Source organism: Sorex fumeus, unplaced genomic scaffold, assembly GCF_029834395.1.
Source record: "Sorex fumeus unplaced genomic scaffold, SorFum_2.1 ptg000055l, whole genome shotgun sequence".
Classification (NCBI taxonomy): domain Eukaryota; kingdom Metazoa; phylum Chordata; class Mammalia; order Eulipotyphla; family Soricidae; genus Sorex; species Sorex fumeus.
The window spans coordinates 3,531,223-3,546,034 of record NW_026606112.1 but is presented as its reverse complement, the minus strand read 5'-3'; the positions used below and the strand labels follow the sequence as shown (position 1 = coordinate 3,546,034).

The window sequence follows — 14,812 nt, the reverse complement described above, 5'->3', positions numbered from 1 at the left end:
GGACATCATATGCTCTTCATTATCAGCAATAGAAAACCAATTATCTAATGCCGCCTTTTCAGCAGGTCTGATTGTTGCGGGAAAATTCCAAATAATAATGGTGGGTCTTCTGTCAAAAAACTGAATGTAACCAAAGTAGAAAGAGAGTAAAGTGGAAATCATCTGCCACACAGGCAGGGGGAGGGGTAGGTATACTGGGCGGTATACTGGAGTTTTTGGTGGTGGTACATGTGCACTGGTAAAGGGATGGATGTTTGATCATTGTATGACTGAGACTTAAACTTGAACGCTTTGTAACTGTTCTCATGGTGATTCAATTAAAAAAAAAAAAAGAAGAAAGGAAAAGAAAAAACTCTGGGGTCCCCTGGGAGGGCGCAGGCCAAGAACTATCCCTGTTCTACAGATCCTGAAGCTCTTGGAGCATACTTATGTAGCATTGCAACACCCCCAAATCCCACAATACTGATGGTTCAGTAAGAGCACAGCAACTTCTATGGGAATATAGCACAGAAGCCAACTAAACTCAGTAAGAGAAACAACACAGAAGACTCAACTAAAAACAAAGAGCTCAGTAAATCATCAGGAAATGCCTTTAATAACCCCACTGTGAGATATAACAATTTCAACATACTTTTACTGAATTATTTTGATAATTCCACTTACCATTTTTTGTAACAAGCAATATAAAATAAATTATTTTGTGCCTACCAAGGAGGTAGGCTTTGGGACGTTGGGACAATAATGGAGGGAATACTGAATGCCAAAAAATTGTATTTTAAACAACTCTGTAAATCACAGTGTTTAAGTTAAAAAAAATGAAGAGAAGCTGAACAAATAGTCTCTCAAAGAAAATACATAATAAGTATGTGTATATGAAAAAGTTTATGAGGAAACAAAGAGATAATATAGTAGATAAGATGTTTGCCTTGCATGTGGCAGACCCAGGTCTGATGGCTGAACACAAAGCCAAGAGTACAACCAAGTGTGGCTTCAAAACAAGGAAGGAAGGAAGGAAAGAAGGGAGAGAGGGAGGTAGGGAGGGAGGGAGGGAATACGAAAGAGGTATATGAAAATGCTCCACCACTTATCAGGGAATTGAAAATCAAAACAAGGTAACACGAACAATGAGATTTGCACACATCAAAAGAACAGAAACAAGACTAGAAAGATGTTCAACGGGCTGAATGGAGTGCATGTAGGAGGCCTACAACCAGTCCCTTATCATTAACAGAACTCGATAAGCCAGCACTTCTATGAGCAACCCCTTGTGCCACCTGATGTGGCCCCAAAACAATATACAAACAAAAGACACAGAAAAAAGCTGGAGTAATAGTACAATTGGTAGGGCATTTGCCTTGCAGGCAGCTGACCTGGGTTCAATTCTTGGCACCCCATATGGCTCCCTGAGCCCACCAGGAGTGATACCTGAGTTCAGAGCCAGGAGTAAGCCCTGAAGACTGCCAGGTGTGGTCTCCAACACCACCCTCCAAAAAGCCATGCACTGATAAGGTAAAATACAGCTAAAATGACAAATAGTATGGAGGTTCCTAAGGTTAAAAATAGAACAGCTACATTTGATCTAGCAATGAGACTTCTGGGCACATATCCAAAAGAACTGAAAACAGAATTGAAAAAGACATGTATACACACAACCATATGCAGCTTTATGGTTGAGTAAAACCAACCAAAATATCTATTAACAGATGAACTGATAAAAGAATGTCATAAAAAGCCATAGGCACATTTTGAGACATACATACATTAGGCTATTTTGACACTTTCACCTAAACTATATATAGGAACATCCACTATAGTTTCTAACTCTAACAAAATACTATATAGCCTTTAAAAAGGAAATTCTATCACATGCTAAAACACGAATAAAAGGCTTTATGCTAAGTTAGCCACAAAATGACAAATACTGTATCATTACTATGAAATGTCTAAAGTACTCAAACTCTTATAAACATAAAATAGATTAGTGTTTGCCGGGGTGTGGAGGTCGTGAGGAGGGGAAAGAAGTGAAATATAAAGCTGTTTAGTGTTTCCTAAGATGAACAAGTTCTACAGATCTGTTCTCTAATAATGTGAATAGTCAACACTGCTGCACCATAAACTTTAAAATGGTTAATATGGTTACTTTTTGTAATTTTTTAACACCCTTTCCAAGAAATTCCCACCAAAATACTATTGGTGTTGAGCGTTTACTGGGCACTTTGGTGGTGATAAGGTGTGGTAACTGTACATTAAAACCATAAACATTAACACTACTGACAACTGGTAACTACAATAAAAATCAGCAACTGCACTTAACAGTAAAAACAGTATATACATATACACGCAACACATACAACATGAAATAGAATACAAACAGAGTGCCACAAAGATAGTACAGTTTGGTAAGGTGCTTGACCTTCATACAGCTGATCTAGGTTGGATCCCTGGAACCTCATATGGTCCACTAAGTCCCACCAGGAGTGGTCCCTGAGGGCAGAGGCAAGAGTAAGTCCTGAAAACCTCAGGATGTGACCCCCCCCCCCCCGCAAAAATAAAAGCCAAACAAACAGAAATAAACCAGTCGTTGGGCCAGAGACAGCTCAATGAGCTGAAAACATATTCTATATGCAGAAGGCCTGGATTTGATCCCTGACACAGTATGGTGCCCCAAGCATTAGTCTGGGAGTGGCTAGCTTCACCCCCAAAATATAAATCAACTGTATATGAAATGGTCAACATAACCCCTCAGATAAAATTTCAGCTACCGAACAACATGAAATACAACACATAACCTTAATGACAAAGAAAGAAACCATCAAAATAAGGAATTGGTATAGCTCTCTATTTATTTTGGGTCTATAATAGGAGTAAATTGATATTAATGGAAAACAGGATGTATATTACAAGAAAAGAATGATATAAATATGGAATGGAGGCGATTTAGAGAAGACTTTAGTGTTAGATTTCAAGGGTATCAGCACAAACTCATTCCAAGTATATTTGGGAGCCCACAGAAATAGTGCAAGGGCTCTGAGAGCGTCCCTTGCAATTGTATGGTCACAAAGCCCAGAGTCCCCACATGTGCTTAAGTTATACTCCTGGCAGTTACACTGTCTTTTATACCTAGTGCCACAAGTAATATTCAGTCACACAGTGTCAAGTGTGTGTATAAGCACGACAAAAGGGTATGCCCCGCTCTCCCAATAAACAATAAAAATGTACATACTCCAAGGCCAGAAAGAGTAATCTCTAGTAAGCACAGGTACGTGCACTTCAGCAAGTTCAGCAATTTCCACAACCATAACTGGTGTGCCTCAACTAACAACCATGAACCCCAGCAAGTAAACACAAGTGCAGCAAATAAATAAGTGCAAAACTAGGAAAGCATCTCAGAGTATGCAAATACGGCAATCTGATGTGTGACCCTCAGCAAGCACAACTACAAGTCATGTGTGCAACCCTCAACATAGCAACAACAGAGGGAGGGGACAAAATTTAATTAAATACTGAATAGGAAGATGGCTGAAAGGACTAAAGTGCATATTATGCATGTAGAAGTCTTGGATCCAATCTAACACTACACGTTCCTGTAAGTATTACTAGGTGTGATCCCTGAGCTAATAACAGCAGGAAGTAGCTTCTGTGTACTACCAGGCATGGCCCTCCCACCAAAACAAAACACACACACACACACACACACACACACACACACACACGCGCGCGTGCGCATGCGCTTTATTTCCCAAATAAGGCCTAGTAGTAATGTGATCCCAGATCTGGTTTTTAATTACCACTACCTTCTAATATGGAAAAAGAAGTCTTTGGTAAAAAAAGAAAAAAGATTTATACAAATTTGGGGCAAGGAAGCACAAGGTGAAGAAAAAATATCGCATAGTGGGGCTGAAGGAGAGGAGAGGCTTACATCCAGCAGTACTCAAGCTATTATTGATGGTAAACTGCTCGGGAATCACTCTTGGTAGTGCTCAGGGCTCAATCCTGGGCATGGGAATGGCAAAGTATGCCAATAGCCTTTTAAGTTATCCCTCAGTCCAAGGTACATCTTGTACCTGAAACCAAAGTAGCTCAAAGACTAAATGAGACATGTTAAAAAGACACCGTATGTTTCAAAAGGATACTGAAGTCCAAGGACCTATAAGTGCTCTACTACTGAGCTACGTCCTAGGTCCTCCATTTGAACAATTTCAGTATTAAAAACTGGAAAGACTAAATAGCTATAATCACTTGAATAAAAAATACACGAGTCTATTTTTAAATGGGGTCATAAGGCAGGATGTTCTCTACAGAGTATCTGTGAATATGTGTAGAAGGAATGACAGAAATAAGAAAAAGGGAGCCAGAGTGATAGTACACTGAGTGGGGTTCTTGACTTACCTGTGGTAAAAATAACATTCTATGCTTCAGTCCACTTATGATTCCCCAAGCACTCATAGGGATTGTAATCCCTGAGCACAGAGTCAGCAGTGAGCCCTGAGCATAGTCAGGTGTGACCCAAAAAAATATCAAACAAGGCACCTGCTTTGCCTTTGGCAGACCTGGACTCGATTCCCAGCATCCTAGAGAGTTCCGTGAGTGCTGGCTGAAGTAATACCTAAGTGCAAAGTCAGGAGAAAGCCTTGAGCACCACTGGGTGTGGCAAGAGGAGAGGAAAAAAGCCCTCAGAATAAGTAAGGGCCAGAAAGTAGAGGAATAAGGTACTTGTGTTGCATCCCAATGACCCTCATCTGAATCCTGATACCACACTGTCCAGGGGTGACTACTGAGCACAGATCCAGTATATCCCAAGTTTCCCAAAATAGCACCACCACCACAAAAAAGAATCAACATATAATAAACATCAATGTGAATGCTAGGAATTGTTGGGAGAACAATTATTTTTATAAACTTGAAAGTCAAAGTCACATTAAACTGCAAAGGGGTAGTAGGGAAGAAACATACTTCAGAGGTTGGCCAACTGTAATCAAGCGATAGACGTTAACATAAACATTAAGACAAAATGACATTATGCATCTTCTAAAATGATGCAAAAGGAACTATACAATACTACTTGAATAGTATACTTGTGGAAAAATGTTCAACTTAAATCTTAAAATGATTGGGCTGGAGCAACAGCATAGCGGGTAGGGCATTTGCCTTGCACACGGCCGACCCGGGTTCGATTCCCAGCATCCCACCTGGTCCCCCGAGCACTGCCAGGAATAATTCCTGAGTGCACGAGCCAGAAGTAATCCTTGTGCATTGCTGGGTGTGACCCAAAAAGAAAAAACAACAAAAAAATCTTAGAACAATAAAATGAGATAAAACCATTTTATAGAATTCCTATAAAATAACACTTCAAAGGCCAGAGAAGTAGTACAAGCATTAAACAGCTGTCTTGCGTGCAGCAGATGCCAATTCAATCCCCATATGATTTCCCTGAGGACCATTACAACTAGTTTCTGTCAGGTGTGACACACCCCTCTCACCCCTACCAAACAACACTGCTTTAAAAATACAAGTACCAAGTGTGGCCCTAGGGAACCCCAGCACCAATATACAGGCTAACGCCGAACTACCTAGATAGAACAACCTAGATTGAGTTTTCAAATATTATTGCTAGGTGTGGCCCCTGGATCTCCTGAGCACAGCTTGAGAGAATACTGAAAACTTTTTTTAAAATAAGGATAGGAAAAGGGCCCAGGAATGCAGTCAGTTGCAGAGCACCTTGAAGACCTGAGCTGAGACCTGCAATGCCCCACATGCCAAGTGCTATACTGCCTAGCTCTCATCACAGTGAGATATCCAACACGGTGAAACCAAGTATACGTATAAGCATAGCAAACAAGTGAACAACCCCCAGTGTGCACTTCTAAAGTGGCCATAGACAAGCACTGAAACCAAGCATGTGTGATCTCTGATTATCTCAACAACTTCTAAAGGGAGTAGGTGGGAACAGACAATCCCAGTTCAATTGCCAGCAGACAGGGTCCTTCAGCATTGCCTGGTGTGTGGCCTTGAAGGCCTCTAAGCTGAGTACGCCACCCGCTGCATACAAGGCAAATGCCCTATCCACTTTACTATCTCTCCAACCCCAAGAACAAACCTATCTTTTATTTTAGTTTGGGGGCAAAACCAAGCAGTGCTCAGGAATCAGCCCTGGCAATGCTCAGGGAACCATATAGGGTACAGGAAATCAAGCCTAGGTTGGCCACATGCAAAGCAGGTGCCTTACCCACAGTGCCACCACTCTAGCTCCCTTACCTGACTTTTAATCTCATTTGTATTTATATGACATATGGAAGTTGCTACTATGTTATAATGATAATGAAACAACTGAATTTACAAAACTTACCAGTAACACAAAAGTTATGAAAAATTAAAAAACAGTAAAATGGTACTGAAAACCTAGGCTTCCAATGAAACCAATAATTTAATTAGAGGAACATAAAAGTACTGCAGGTGGGAGTTTGCCTTGCCTACAGTTGACTTGGGTTTTATCCCTGGAACCCATAGAGTTCCCAGAGTACAGCCAGGAGTGATTCTTGAGCAAAGAGTCAGGAATAAGCCTAAGTAACATCAGGTGTGGTCCAAAATCTAAAAATAACTTAATCATACAGGGGTCCCTAAAAAAAGTACCAAGTAGACAGACAAGAGAAATAAAAATGCTCAGAATTCAGGACAGAGAGTTTAAAGCAATTGCCTCCCAAATTTCTAAACCTGGTTCAATCCCAGCACCCTGAACTCAGAGCCAGGATTAAGTCCTGAGCAATGCCAGATATGGCCCTAACAAAATCTTCCACTGGCATGACTGGGTATGTAGCTATTAATATAAGCCATACTTCATATATATTAGACCCAGGGTTCACTCTCCAATATTACAAACCCCACAGTCAAAAAGAAGGAAAAAAAAAAAACCCTGACAGAAGCAAAAGTTGATACTAATTTTAACTCATAACAAATGGATATTTTAGCCAGTGCTCATATTAGAATTAATTATAGTTAAGTATTTCTGATATTCAAGCAAACAATTATAATATTAATACTTGACTGGGCCTCCCAACCAATGTACAACTTAGCTGATATGGTATCAGAGAGAAACCACAGTTCCATAGACACACCATGAGCTCCAGTCCTTTATTCTATCTCTGCAAACCCAACAGGTCTTACTCTTGGTAGTGCACAGGGAACTATATGGGGTACCAGAGACTAAAGTAGGGCAGGCCATAGGCAAAGCTTTATCCACTGTAGTATATCTAGTCCTCTCATTCTTATTTTTTGAAATATTATTACCTGGGGCATAGAGAAGGGAGCACCAAATAAAGGGTGCTGGGAGGATCCTCCCGGGGTGGGAGACGCACGCTGAAAATAGACTATAGACCAAATATGATTGCCACTCAATGCCTCTTTTGCAAACCACAGCACCCAAAAGGAGAGAGAGAGCAAAAGGGAATGCCCTGCCACAGAGGCAGGGTGGGATGGGGAGGGATAGGAGGTGGGAGGGATACTGGGATCAGTGGTGGTGGAGAATGGGCACTGATGGAGGGATGGGTACTTGATCATTGTATAACTGAAACCCAAGCACAAAAATTTGTAAGTCTACAACTGTACGCCATGGTGTTTCACTAATAAAAATTTTAAAAAAATATATTATCTGGGGCAGAGAATATAGTGGGTGGGGTATATGCAGCTGACCTGTGTTCTATCCCTTGCATCTTATATGGTCCCCTGAGCATTACAAGGAGTGATCCCTGAACACAGGAGTAAACCCTGAGCACAACTGGGGTGGCACAAGACAAAAGGAAACAAAACATAAAGACCTTTAAGTATCTTACTTCCCAGTTTTGCAATTTTTCAGTACCTCAAAACCTTCAACAGAGCACTAAGTATCAATCACCTAGCTTTAGTTTCAAGGTAAGCTTTATGTCTTACTTCTTCCAAAGAGACAACAAGTTGGGGAACCTAATTAGATGTAAAGACTAAAGAAAATGATAGTACAACTGGTAAAGTGTCTGCCTTGCAAAGAGCAGACCCAGGTTCAATTCTCCCCAGGTCCCAAAGAGCCCCCCACACCCAGCCAGGAGTAATTGTTGAGAGCTGAAGGGTGTGCCCCAACTCCCCCCTCCAAATACTAAAGAAACATTTTAAACACTGAGTAAACAATTGCAACACTTAAAACATTTACTAGAGGCAATATCAAACTCAGAAAACAAATTCAGACTAGGAATTTTGTGCATAGGTAGAGTGTAGGTCTTCATGAATGAAGCTCTGAGTTCCGTTCCCAGTACAATGAAATAAAAACAATCTTTAAGAGCAAAGTAACAAGATCATACTCTAACAACAGATCTTACCAAACTGTAAAATGCCCAATGTAGAAACATGCTGACACTGTGTGATTCTCTAAAGTCTTTCAGATCCTTCCCTTAACTCTATTGCCATGATGATAGCACTACTTCAATAATCTTTCATCTAGATTGGCACTTCTCAACCAGGAGCCAATCAACAATGAATCCCCACAGTATTCCAAGTGGGCTTCAGGTAAAATCGAAAAACAGGGAATGGGAAATGATAGCACCAAGACTACCAAGGGGATCAACCAGTAGGAAGGGGGCCCACAAAGTCGGTACAGGGCCACAAGCTGAAATAAGTTAAGGGCCAGAATGCTAGTACAGTGGGTAGAGTTCTTGCCTTGCACACAGCCATCTCAGATTTGATACCCAGCATCCCTTATGGTCCTCAGAGCATTGCCAGGAGTAAGGCTGAGGAATGCCAAGTGTGGCCCAAACCCCCCAAAAGGGGAGTTGGTTGAGAATCACTGTATTTGATCCCTTAGGAATAATACCTGTTAAGGTTCTGACTAAAAACTACATCCATGTTGGGGTCTGAGCAATAGTACAGCAAGTAGGGCATTTGTCATGCACACACACCTGGGTTTGATTCCCCCAGCACTGCAAGGAGTAACTCTTGATACAGAACCAGGAGTAACCCCTAAGCATTGCTGACTATGACCAAAATACAAAAACAACTAAATCCATGCCATGGAAGCAATCTTGACCTTAAGACCACCAAGCTTAAACCAAGTAAGCTCTATCCCCACCCCTTTTTTGTTTTTGCACTATACCCAGACATGCTTGGGGGACCAAGTGGTGTCTGAGATTAAGGGCTGCCCTGTGGCATGCAAAATATGCATTCTAGTGCTTTGAGCTATCTTCCTGGGCCCAAACTAACACTTCTAAAAGAGATATCTTTTAAAGAGTTGTCATTAGGACCTGTGAGATATGACGGTACAGCAAGTAGAGCACTTGTGTTTCATGTGGCTGATCCAGGTTTGATCCCCAGCACCCCTATATGGTCCCTGAGCTTGCCAGAAGTAACCCCTATGCACAGAACCAAAAGTGAGCCTTGAGCACAGCTGGGTGTGGCCCCAAAGCCAAAATATAAACAGAGTTGTCATTTAGTCAAGCAGAATCTTTTAAAAGTTCTTCTGTCAGTTTAACTATGATACATACTTATTTGAATTTCTGAATATTAAATATATCTTTGGTGCTTAAATGAATCTCCTCAAAAGTTTATCAAAGAAAGAAAACTGGGAACTGGAGATATAGGACAGCAGGTAGGGAATCTGAGAACCAGAGTTCAATCCCTGGCAGCACAAAGGATCCCCCAAGCTCCACCAGGAGCCCTGAAAACTGCTGGGTGTGGCCCAAAAGCTAAACAAAAAGAAAAACGAGAAACTTGGGTGAGAGGACAAGGGTGCCTGTCCTCTCTAGGGGTGACCCACAGTTCCATCGCAGCAAGGCATTAAGTTTTCCCAGGGCCACCAAGCCTGCCATGAGAGCACAGATACAAACAAAACAATGAAACAGGGAGCTTCCTAGGCAAATTATCATTCAAAGCCGTGAGCCACTGTTAACTAGCATTCCTTTATCCCTAGAAAAACCAAACCAAACCAAACCTTAAACCTGTTAACAGAATAAAGGCACCCCCAGACATCTGAAACCCATCAAGGGCCGACACACTTTTCATTTCTCCTCATAGTGAAGAACCTGACTCCAAACCAAGCACTTTTTAGGGGGGTGGGGCGGTGTGAAAGTGAGAACAAAGGTGGGGGGCATGGGTTCGGGGCCACAGAGCACTTACTCGCCTTGCATTCATGCTGCCTAGCTGGCAAGAGCAATAAAATCAGATTTTTTCTCTCTCCCCCCTCCCCCAAATAAAACTATCTTCACAACCACCACCCGACCTAGGCTGGAAACTAGGCTCCAAGGCCCGGGAGGGAGCGACAGGACACGGGCGACTCTGGCCGCGGCGCGGCTTTACCTTCAGCCGCTTGATCATCTCATCCGTGGTGATCTTGTCGGTGATCTCCTTCACCCCGGGAGGGTAGGCGATCTTGCCGTCGGCGCTCACGACGCCGCAGAGGGCAGTGGCAGGCTTGGGCTGCGCGGTGAAGTCCATCCTGGGGGACAACTTTTCTTCCACGGTCCTCTACCGGCCTCTATCGGTCAGAAAACAAAAGTTCAGCGGCCAAGGGGCGACTTTGTAACCTCTTTTTCCATTTTCAAAAAAAAAAAAAACACCTCGAGTTGGTCAGGGGCCCTGGGCTCGGGCGAGGTCCGGGGTGGCCAGGGGAGGGAAGGAGGAGGGCGGGGCGGGCAGCGGGGAGGCTGCCCCCCACCCCGGGCGCGGGTCCCGAATCGTCCCCCCACCCCCACCCGCACCCGCACCCCCTGCCCGCCCGAGCAGCGCCCGGAGTTGCCCCGTCGGCCGCTCACAATGAGATCTCGCTCCCCGGGGGCCCGGGCCCCAAGTTGGGTGGGCTCGGCCCCCCGCGGGAGGCGTCCCCCGCCGCCCTCCCTCCCGGCCCGTGCCCCTCCGGGGCAGGCAGGCAGGCAGGCAGCCGCGAGGCCTAGAGGAGGGCTCGGCTTTAGGCCGCACAACTCGGGACCCCGCCGGGACCCGCCGCGCCGCGCCGCGCCAACCCCCGGCAGCCCCCCGCCGCCCGCGCCGGGGGCTCGAGCGCCCGCACGTCGCGCCCCCCGCGGCCCCGGCCCGCGCGCGCGCCGGCCCCCACGGGCCGCCCCGCAGCCCCGCGCCCGCGGCAGGAAGCGGCTGACGCGGCTCCGCACTTCACATTTTGTTCCTTCAACTTCGCTCCAAGGGGGGGACCCCGGCGGCCTCCCCGCGGCCCTGGGCGGCCCCCGCGCGCGGCCTGCCCGGCACCCCCCGGCCGGCCGGCCAGCCAGCCGGCCCCGCCGGGCCTCGGGCCCGCGCCCCCCCCGCCCCGCTCCGGCGCCCCTTCCGTCCCTCCCGCCGCCGCCGCCGCCGCCTTTACCTCCTCCTCATGCGGGCGGAAGGGGCGCCGGCCGCCGGGCTTCTGTCAGGTGGTTGCGCCGCCGCTGCCGCCGCCGCCGCCGCCGCCCTCGCGGGCTGCCACACAAAGCGGCTCCGCGGGTCCCGCCGCCGCCGCCGCCGCCGCCCGCCCCGGAGCGCCTGGGGCCGGCGGAGCCGAGGAGGAGCAGTCGCGCCTCGGGGGGAGACGCGGGGCGAGCGCGCCGGGCGGGGAGACACTGCCGCTCTCCGTCCGGCCGCGGAAGAGCAGCCTCCTCGGCGCCGCCGCCGCCGCCGCCGCCGCCGCCGCTCCGGGCGCGGGAGCGCGTGTGTGCGCCCGGAACCACCCCCACCGCGGCCCGCCCGCCCGCCGCCCGCGCCGCCGCCGCCGCCGCCGCCGCCGCCGCCGCCGCCGCCCGCGCCCCGCGCAGGCCGGCCCCGCCGAGCCGGCCCCGGGTCGCCCCCTCAGAGCGGCGCGCGCGCGCCCGGCCGTCCGTGCCCCTCGGGAGCCGGCGCCTCGCGCACACCGCGGCCGGTCACGCGAGCCGAGCGAGAGCACGCGAGAGCAGGGAGCGCGCCGAGCGCCCTCCCCTTCCTTCGCCCGCCGAGCCTCCGCCTCCCTCGGGCCCCACAGCGCCGCCACCCGGTTGGCGCCAAGAGCTGCGGCGCGCGACGCCTCCGGGAGGACTCGACCCAAAAAAGGCCGGAGGAGGAGGAGGAGGAGGAGGTGGAGGAGGAGCTTGGTGGACGAGGAGGGGGAGGAGGAGCCGGCGTGGCGGGAAGCGTGGCGGGGGTCCCTGGGAAGGCTCGCAAGTGCCGAGGCCGCCCGGTGACTTCGGGAGGCTCTGCATCCCGCGGGGACGTGGACGGCACTGGCTGAAAGATGGTTCATTGGTGACCATTTCTCTGATTTCCTCTCCGGGGACTGGAGATCCTGCAGACGGAGGGAAAGTTTTGGAGCGTGGCACAACGTGGGCTGCTCCGCGTCCTGTAACTCAGCCGCTGGAGTTTGTTTGCCCCCCCTCCTTTTAGATCTCGAAAATTAATATTCTCAAAGCTGGAAAATATGCAGATCGCTTTGGACGCTCAGAGTTCCCCAAGTATGGGCTGAAACCTAGGTTTGGAGGGGAGTGGGTTCTACTTCCAAATCTGCAGTCTTGGGGGCGGGGGTCTCAGGTTGAGACCCAGAAGGAAACGTTTTTTACAGAATTAGGCAAATGGTTCCTGTGGAAATGAAAAATGCAATTTTAAAAAACGTTTTAAAGAGAACCCACCTGCCCCTCAAAAAAACGATCTTTTCATCGGAAGAAGAACCCCATATAAAGACATAGGAGCAAATTTAATGTAAGCAATAGAAGAAAATGATTCTCAAGATTCAAACCTACGTAATTTCAGAAGACAAAGTTGGAGGAAAGAATAGGATAATAGGAAATAGCATTCAGCTCCTGACACTGATCTCTTCCATAGTTTAAAATACCTGAATTTTGGGGGTAAATTTTAAAATATTTCTTGATATTCATTCTTTATCCTTATTCTCAAAAATATAAAGATACTGCATTCCTGGAATTATTTTTAAAATATTATGCAAGGGAATGATGGTCTTCTAATCTAACAAACCCTAGTTGCTAAGTTGCTAGAATTTGGGCCCAAATCAGTGCTTTGTTATTGAACATTAAAAGTAGAAGACAAAAATCCATTTAACATTGTCTTCCAAACTATAAAATTGACCAAATCTCTCTCTCCCTCTTTCTCTCCCTCTTTCTCCCTCCTCTCTCTGTCTCTGTCTCTATGTCTCTCTCTCTCTCTCTCTCTCTCTCTCGTTTTTGGACTGCACCCAGCAGTGCTCCGAGACTACACCTGACTTGGTGTTCAAGGGTAGTGCCAGGGATTCCCGAGGTCGTTCCTGGGAGTGCCAGGGATCCAAGACAGGCCCCCGGCATTCCAAGCATGTGCCCCAGCCCATTGAGCTATCTCCCCAGCCCTGGAACTGAATTGTTAATCCAACTTTAATTACTTGAGTTAAGATGAAAAATCTAAACAGATACAGGAAGTTATTGGCTCCTGCATTGCAGAGTGCAGTACTGGAGTCCACAATTTGTAGTAGTTTGCAGAAAAAGAAGTTAGAAGAGAAATTGTGTTCCTGCTAAAAGGTCTGGCTGTGGAATCATTTTTAAAATATGCATTGGGGGCTGGAGAGCTATTACAGTGGGTAGGGTACTTGCCTTGCACACAGTTGACCCAGGTTCTATCCCCAGCACGCTATATTATCCCTTGAGCCCTGTCAGGAGTAATCCCTGAGCACTGAGCACTGTACTAGTAAGCCCCTAGTATACCTGGTGTAGCCCCCAAACCAAACACATTGTGCTGGAGAGAGAAAACAGGAGTTAAGGTGTGCTCTGCTTATTGCCAACCTCCATTAAGAGCCCTAGATACACTAGCACCAGCAGGAACGACCCCCAAGCCCAGAGCCTGGAAGAACCCCAACCACTGCTGCTGCTGACCCTGGTTTGATTCCTGCCACCTCTGATCTCTTGAACACTGCCTGAGGCAACCTCTAAACACAGGAGTAGCTCCTGAGTGCTGCTGGGCATGGGCCAAACTGTCACTCCCGAAGTATATGTATATTGGACAGGTTGCTCAGCTAGAGTGCCTGCCTGCCTTGCTTCTGTGAATCCGCCGGTTTGAGCACAGGCACCTCCAACGTTGCTGAGTGGGAACCGTGCTCCTGTGGTGTATGAACACCACTAACATGTATGCAAGCCCTGGGTCCCCCAGGAAAGGAAGGGAGGGGAAGAAAAAGTAATAATAGAGAGCTAGAACAATAGTACAGTGAATAGGGCACTTACAGGCAGCTGACCCAAGTTTGATCTCTGGCATGCCATATATTCCCCAGAGCCCACGAGAAGTGATCCCTGAGCTCAGAGGCCCAAGCACAGCTAGATGTGGCAAAAAATTAATACAAGAGGCTGAAATGATAGTATAGTGGATGGGGTGTTTGCCATGCACTGGACCAGGGATCAGGGCAGAACCACAGTTCAATCCGCAGCATCTCATGTGGTTCCCTGAGCACTGCCAGGAGTAACTCATGAGTGCAGAGCCAGGAGTAACCCCTGAGCATGGCCTGGGGTGGGGGTGTGCAGGCCCAAGGGGAGCCCCAACCCAAAATAAAACCAAAGTAACAATAGAGTCAAATAAAACATAGATGTTTATTTGTTATTTTGATTTCAGTCACATCAGCAGAGCTTAAGAACTACTCCTGGCTCTGTGCTCAGAGCTTGCTCCTGACAGTGTTCAGGAGACCATCCAGTGCCAGGGATTGAACCTGGGGCTTTATGAATGAGAAGCATCTACACCAACCCATGGAGCTATTGCTCTGGCCCAAGTCTTAAGATGTTTAAAAAAATTTTGTTTCATTATTGTTTTTTCTGTCTTTTGTTGTTGTTGTTTATTTACCAGTGAGATTACAAAGTTATTCATGAAAGCTTTATAG

General features: G+C 47.0%; 1 protein-coding gene across 3 annotated transcripts in view; it reads right to left on the bottom strand.

Moving 5' to 3' along the window:
* Positions 1–11,632, bottom strand: part of PDS5A (PDS5 cohesin associated factor A) — an 88,524-nt gene extending 76,892 nt beyond the window's left edge. For all 3 annotated transcript variants that reach the window (XM_056125554.1, XM_056125553.1, XM_056125555.1), the window contains exons 1-2: positions 11,327–11,632; positions 10,312–10,489 (exon numbers count right to left, since the gene is read on the bottom strand). In XM_056125554.1, coding sequence (XP_055981529.1) covers positions 10,312–10,449 — 138 coding nt within the window. In that variant the 5' untranslated portion in view covers positions 10,450–10,489; positions 11,327–11,632. The remainder of the gene's footprint in view (positions 1–10,311; positions 10,490–11,326) is intronic.
* Between the last annotated feature and the right edge of the window lie 3,180 nt (positions 11,633–14,812).